Source organism: Cottoperca gobio, chromosome 8, assembly GCF_900634415.1.
Source record: "Cottoperca gobio chromosome 8, fCotGob3.1, whole genome shotgun sequence".
NCBI classification, from domain to species: domain Eukaryota; kingdom Metazoa; phylum Chordata; class Actinopteri; order Perciformes; family Bovichtidae; genus Cottoperca; species Cottoperca gobio.
In genome coordinates, this window is record NC_041362.1 from 5,449,895 (window position 1) to 5,457,683 (window position 7,789).

Consider the following 7,789-nt stretch of genomic DNA (forward strand, 5'->3'; position numbering starts at 1 on the left):
GATGGATTTAGGTAGTGACGGAGAGAAAGGTTTTTATTTCAACTGGGCATTTAAATACTGGATCAATCCACTCTGTGGACATAAATAGCAGTCATTGATGCTAACAGGCCCCGTCTTACCTCAACAGGCTGCCTGCAACATGATTACCATCAGCAGCTGAGCTTTATTGCTAAATGGCCCAATATGATACGGCAGGAAAATGGTCCGATCTGGGGATTAAATTCAATTTCCTAGGGAGACAAAAATTGCTCCCACTGAAAATGAATGACTTCCTCTGGCTAAAAGCTAAGTGTGTGTGTGTGTGTGTGTGTGTGTGTGTGTGTGTGTGTGTGTGTGTGTGTGTGTGTGTGTGTGTGTGTGTGTGTGTGTGTGTGTGTGTGTGCATGGAAGTAGTTCTGGAGTGGAATGATCTCAGTGCAGGCGTGTCACTCACCAGTTGATGAAGTCCACGGCCTGCGTCTTGAGCTGGTCGGCGCTGTGCAGGTCGGCGAGGATGAGGATCTCCGCGGCGTTCTCCACACTCAGACCGGTGCACAGAGCGTCCTCGCACATCACCTTCAGTCTCTCCAGAGCATACTGCCAATGACAGAGACGAGCGAGAGACGGAGAGGAGGAACAGCAGGTAAACTAAATTACTTAAACAGCGCTGCCACAAACAACTGTCGTCGCACTGTGTAATGATACGGAAACACAGAATTACTCCACCGTGGCGCGGCAACAGGACTTAGATTGAATAAGAAAGACATATGGTGAAGAGAAGGAGAAGTGACAGTTCTGCAGACTGAGGGGGAGGGATGGTGGGGGGGGGAGGTTCACTTGAGAGGTAAAGAAATTATTTTCGATGTGTTTGATTAAAAAGAAATTGCTCAGAACAGTAATCTCCTCTCATGAGTCACGCTGGTTCAGGACAGACTACAAGGAAATGTTCCATGTATTAACACTAACGATGTAAAGGAGTTCATTTAAATGAACTTCCACTAAATAACATTTGTGCTCGGATGTTCAGCGCATGTCTTACATCTAGTAAATAAAACAAAGTGTTCTCGACTACCAAGCTCCAAATATTGGTGGAAGAGAAAACGCAACGTTGGAAGTGTAATTGTGCTTTCCTCATGCGTGAAGGCTAGAACAACATTTCTCTTTAGCCGACAACAGGTCTCCGGAAGTCACGGGGCGAACGTTAGGAATACAAATTTGAATCTTTTAAACTCTCTTGACAAGAGTATAGCTGTATATAAGATATTAACACAACAAGCTAACATGCTCATGTTGAGCGGGTACAACGTGTACCATGTTCTCCGTCTTAGTTTAGCATCTCAAATGAGCCCACCAGAGCACCATACAAAGTGCACATCAACTCGTCAGTAGTGTAACCATTCACACACACTCTCACACTCACACATCGTTGGCCATCGGGAGCAATTTGGAGTTCAGCATCTTGCCCAAGGACACTTCGACATGCTGACTGCAGGGGCTGGGGATCGAACCACCAACCTTCTGACTGGTGGACGACCCCTCTACCTCCTGAGCCACAGCCGCCAAAAGGCCAATTTTGTTTTGTCAAATTAAAATGTTGTCCAAATGGTGATGCTGGATGAAAAGTCAATCAAACCAAAGTTTTTCAAATTCATCCTGTGGGGGGGGGGAATGAATGTCTGTTCCCAGCGCTCACTATGGTCTTCAGCCTACAGAGTCTAGTGACCGGTAGCCATTGTTTGTGCACAATTTGAAGAAATTCCCTGCAGGCGTTGGTGAGATATCTCGATCATAAGAATGGGACGTACGGACGTACAGTATGTACCGATGGCCTCGGCTGTCACAGGCACGGGGGGGAAAGAATTAGTATTTCCAAATTCTGGCATTTCTTTCCCAGAAAACTGCCAACACTGGGGTGCCACTTGAATAAAAAATATGCTGAAAGGTTAAAGGAACGTTCGCCCAAAGATCCCAAAAACAACCCGTCTCCCCCGGCTTTAATAGTGTGTACTTGGCTGCTTTAGACACATCACAATGGAACAGAAGTGTTGTGAGCCATTACACGTTGGAAAAATACTCTTTAAGCTCGTGAACAGTTTGATACTATGAATAGAGCAAATGTAATAAGCTCTCAGAAAACTGGAAAACAGTCAAGCTGGAAGAATAGAGAAATTAAATGTGGCTTTGGACGAATAAGCGAACCTCGAGTTTACGAGGAGAGCACAGGAGCAAACAAGGAGGATTCATTGTGATCTGTAAACCTCCAACATGTCAATATGTTTGTGCTAAAGTGTGCTCAAGCCTTGAGGAGCATTTGGTTCTTCTCAGGTGTATTTCTGGGGACATTATTATGCCTAATATGAACGTACATAGTAACAGGTGCACGCACATCCTCTCTCTCTCTCTCTGTACCTTGTCAGCTGCAGCCAGCAGGTCATCGGCCATCTTGTCCAGGTTGGGGGCTTTGCCTGTGTAGATGAAGCACATCATCTCTTTGAAGACATCTGGCTCCACGTCATTTATCTCCACACGGTTCTGAATGGGAGGAGAGGACAGAAGAGGAGAATACACACAGGGTTTATCAGAATAAAAAAGGCAAGAGAATAAAAAAGACAGATGCTTTGACAATACTTCTAAACCATGCGCAGCAGCAGAGTGGGTTTTCCAAAACCTACCTGAATTAAACTCCCTCACTGACCTTGTTTAGCACACGCACACGCAACGCACACACACACACGGGGACAGTCAGCCATGCAGAAACACAAAACAAGTTCCAAGTGGCAAAAAAAAACCCAAACTTGAACGACCTCCTGAACAGTCGAAACACGTTTCAGCAAAACGACATTCTAGCAAATGTTTTAATTCTTTTCAACCGATTCCTGAAAATTAATCCTGAACATTCATTCCTTGACGGCGCCTGCAGCCAGCAAAGTAGGTTTTATCACTCGCTGGCACAGTGACGGGGAACCTGAATCTTTCCCTCCGCACTGAGAGGCAGAACAAAGCAGTAAACCAATTATAACAGTGCTTTATCGTCGCCACGGTGACCGGCGGCGTTTTAGCAGGGTCAGGCTGGGTGTACCAACAGCTTAGTGCGTTTGTGTCAACTCTGACCGATCAACAGCAACATAAACACACCGAGAACCAATGAAGGGAGAGTCTGAGCGGCAGCCAGGGTGAGCGTACAGCAGTGCCCTTTTACAGGAGCGCAGACAACACACATTAACACATAACACGTGCGAGCACTCATGCAGCAGAAGCATGAATCCTCTTCTCACTACATAATGTAAATCAAATCGGCACGTACGTATTGTTTCCACATTAGCCTCAGACTTATAGGAAAACTAGAGCTCTCTAACTGTTTGTGCACAATCCAGATAAAGGAGGAGGTTCGACATGCAGTACATGAACACTTGAGTCCTTTCATTCTTCTGCTTTTTGACAGCAAAGCGTGTTGGGAGTGTTATTGAAGAAAGAAAATGCAAGTCACACGAGGAAAACTAACATGGCTTCCTTGGCGAGCTTTCACCAGCATCTCATAAACAGACGACGCTCCTGTAGTTACAGTGTCTGAAGCGCCCCCTGTATTCACAGAGCAGTCCTCTATTAGAGTGTTTCTTTATGAGCTCATTTGTCTCTCCTATATAGAGTGCTGCAGAGGAGTGTTAACCCATCTATCTGTTTTCTGTGAATCGTATGGGGACGCGGCCCCCCGTCTCTCCCTCTTTCTGATGAAGACGCCCACTTAAACAGCAATTAAGATGCATTTCCTGGCTCTGTGCTTTATAATTTCCCCATTCGAGCCGTGCAGGCATCAATATTCCGCTGACATGACGGCTAAATCATCAAGGTTCAATCTCACCACCTCCTACCAGATGAACACAACCAACTGTGGCACAAGAGCACACACACACAGACATGGAAACACGCACACATATCACAGAGGACACATAAAACATGCACACATCTGCATGTCGGGTTGAAAGACGTACATGCACAATTAACCACAAATAAATAAATAAATATAAAATAAACTGAACATTAACTTATATATGCAGTACAGGAGAGCTTCATTTGAGTTACTTGATATTTAATAAAAGGTCATATTCTGTCCAAACACACCATAAAAAGAACAACTCCCAATGGATTAAATGTTTAGCATGTTGTTCTCTATTAATCCTGACAAAGTGAAAATCAAGGAGTGAATGGAGGCCAAATTAATTTAACATTTCTAAAACATATATAACATTTTAATTTAAGCCACTATGTGTAGAATATAGCCCAATTGATAAATGAGCTAGTTTGGTATTATTAGCTTAACACAGTATGTCAACATGTTGTTCCTTTAGCTTCGTGGCCAGATATACTGTATGTTTCTAGGAGCTCAGTGAGATGCTAAGGTCTTATTTATCTGGTGATTGAGTGTAAACTCAGTGCTAGGAGCAGCCGTGTGACTCTGAATGGTGGTGAGCCTTAACGAAACATTGCAGAACAGCATCGCTAAAGACGCTTAGAACTTATAAGCAATGTTGCCATTACAAAGTTTATCCATAAACAAATGTTGTGCAATATATTGTATATTTGTGCAGCCATGGCAGACCTCTAATACTCACTCCTGCCACAGCCCCAGAATATAAATAGTGAGATGATTGTGTGTTCTCTGCTTTTCACTTTGTATCGTCTCATTTTGTCTACAACCAACACCTCCTGCCTTCACAATCGTTTCAAAGACGCTGGAATCACATAAAGAATTCGACACACAGTAGCTTTAAAAGACACACGATGACAGAGATGCAGTCAACAAGACATGAACACGTGCTGACACACTTGGATGTTTTGAGAGGTGAACACTTCCTGATGCAACAGAGAGAAAGATTAGAACTTAGACATTGGGCTCTCCGCTGAGGGAGCCGGAACAAGAGAGCGCTCGACTCACCTTTTTACTCTCTTCCATCTCGTGCTCAAACATGGCACTGAAAACCGGCGAACGAGCTGAGACAGACGGAGAAACAAAGAGAGAGAGAGAGAGAGAGAGAGAGAGAGAGAGAGAGAGAGAGAGAGAGAGAGAGAGAGAGAGAGAGAGAGAGAGAGAGAGAGGTTTGTTATTGTGTGTTATGTTGATGCATGGTGAGGTTTCTGATATCCGTTAACAGCCTGCCACAGGGCCAGAGGAGAGCGAGGGGGATGATTGACAGCAGTGACATCAGTGGAAGCATCGTGTGGAAAACGTCGACTGCAGCTCCGCTGCGCTGACAGACTCGTGACGACCTCTGAGGTGTGTTTAGCCAGAACGCTGATACACTGACTTGACTGGAGCGTGTTTGATACATTATGCTTTAATTAAGGCCTGTCTTCCTGTTTCGATAACACGGTCGCCTGCTGCCACTCAACATACTGTGGACTATTCTATTTTAGAGGACTGCGTATTTTAAAAAGTGAAAATGTTTTGTTTTTTTAAAGAAGCAGATATGTTTTTCAGTGATTTATAACCAGCTTTTATGTCCCTGCAAATCGAAAATGAGATGTCTGTTGCTGCAAAAGGCCACAGTCTACAAATCCTTGAGGCAAGGACAGTTCAGGCAATTCTTCCATTTACAGAAACTGAAAAGTGGAGACTAGATGCAAAAGAGCTGCTGATCATGTGTCACAGTCCCTCAAAGTTTTCTATGCACATTTTTTAAATCCAATTTTCATCCAGATTTAATTATATTGATGTTCTTCAACCACATTGTGTAACGCTATTTAAACACAAATACATTCACAGTCTAAGTAACCAAACCTCGTTACCCCAAAGTGCTGGAGCTGTTTGTGTTTTTATTAGTAAACAGGTGTGTTTCCTCTCTTACTACTCCAGCCACGACCCCCCCCCCCCCCCCCCCAGCTTGGAGGGGTTATGTTCAATCTTCAGCGCAGACCGGCCATTCAAACGGTCTGATCTAACCACGGCACTTCAAATGACGTAAATCTGTCCCACTTCTGTTACTGGAGATCGACGGCCGTATGATAATTCTGCATGATTAAAATAATCACCACATCTTGTCTCTGTAGTTCTGCTCAAGGCAACAACACTGCATTTTCTCTCTCATCATCGCTGCCGTGACAGCGGTTCGTCTCGGCACAAACCCCACGGATTGATTCTGTGTTTCAACTCGATTGCCAGTCGGTTGTTTGACAGCGGAGAGAAGAAAGTTCCTCTGCAAAAAAAAAAAAGGTTTGACCTTTAACCTTTTACTGAAAAATCAACTTCTATCCTCTTGTGATATGTTTCACTTTGTTTGATAATGTGTTCATTGGGTAACACTTTACATTACTGTTCACTAATGAATGCTTAATTAACTCGTGATTAAAATTTAACAAATGTTTCAACACTTTATTAAGTATGTGTCAAAGTCAGTGATATGCTAATTAATTTAAGTACTTAATAATGAGTTATCAACCTCAGAGCTAGCTACCCATTTAATTACTCTTTTGGAAACGTGGTGTCATTCATCAACACGGTCACAAAGAAGTAGTAATACTGATAATAATCGGTAAAACGTTTGCCAAGAAGTGAATCAATAAGTAAACAATGGGAACAAGTATAAGGTCATCATCATCAGCTAAATAAATAGCACGGTAACTAACGTCAGGCCCCGCGGCACTCGGCGCTCACACAGTTTCAGATACGCTGTGGGGCTCAGGGTCAAAGTAACTTCAAGGTCAGGCCAGAAACAAAACCTCCGGGTTATCCCACAGCTTTAATGTTAAGGAGCAAACGAAACAGTGTTAGCTTTCCATTAATGTTTTTAAGGTAAATCAATTAAGTTGTCATGGATAGAAAGGTCCAAATTCCTTTTATCGTACGATCAGATTATAGACGTGACAGGACTTGCATCCAAATCGTGTTTCAGTCAGAGGGAGCTCATGTTTGGAAAGGGTGGACGCTGTAGAAGCTTAGAAGTTGAAAACACATAAACTTCTCTTCTGCTTTCTCTGCAGAGGGAATGTGTTTTGTGTAGCTCGCCAGATAACTTAAGCAACTTAAGGTTTTGGACAGTTTAGTTAAAAAAACTTCACCATTGATGAGGATTTTGCCGTTAAAGAAACAGAGAATAAAAAAGAGGGAGTGTCTTCTCCTGTGAAGAGTCTCAGAGTCTCCAGGTCACATGACCGCGAGAAGTGAAAGACAACTTGATGTGCTGTAGATTATTAGTTCCCTGCAGTTACCTGCGATTATACAGGATGCCAAAGCCTGTTCAGAGACAGGGACATGATTTTGCTGCCAATCCTTTTGTCACATATCAGGTAAAAATCCTAAAACAAAAAAAAAAAGTTAGTGTAGTGAATTAATGTCTGCATCCTGGAAACCAAACTTAGCAGTGAACGGGCAAGGTAGGACTGTGGGGACAAACCTACAGTAAGTCTGTCTGGTGCAGCTCAATACTGGTGAGCTCATACTGCAGCAACAAAGGGAAGGGGCGGGCGAGAGAGAGACAGAGAGAGAGAGAGAGAGAGGGTCATAGAAAGTGAACGGAGGGAGAGGAGAATGGGGAGTAAAGGGAACTGAGAGAAGAGTGAAAGGAAGACAAATAATAGAGGGATGTGGGGATACAACAAGAGAGAGAGAGAGAAACAGGGAAACGAGTGAGAGGGAGGGAGGCAGGAGGGAGGGAGGCAGGAGAGAGGGAGGCAGGAGAGAGAGAGGGAGGGAGGAGAGAGAGAGGCAGGAGGGAGGGAGGAGAGAGGGAGGCAGGAGAGAGGGAGGCAGGAGAGAGGGAGGCAGGAGAGAGGGAGGCAGGAGGGAGGGAGGCAGGAGGCAGGGAGGGAGGAGGCA

At 44.1% G+C, this 7,789-nt stretch overlaps 1 protein-coding gene across 1 annotated transcript in view; it reads right to left on the reverse strand.

Moving 5' to 3' along the window:
- Positions 1 to 429: 429 nt before the first annotated feature.
- Positions 430 to 7,789, reverse strand: part of spop (speckle type BTB/POZ protein) — a 52,132-nt gene continuing 44,772 nt past the window's right edge. The window contains exons 7-9 of the mRNA XM_029438666.1: positions 4,913 to 4,968; positions 2,389 to 2,511; positions 430 to 576 (exon numbers count right to left, since the gene is read on the reverse strand). Coding sequence (XP_029294526.1) covers positions 430 to 576; positions 2,389 to 2,511; positions 4,913 to 4,968 — 326 coding nt within the window. The remainder of the gene's footprint in view (positions 577 to 2,388; positions 2,512 to 4,912; positions 4,969 to 7,789) is intronic.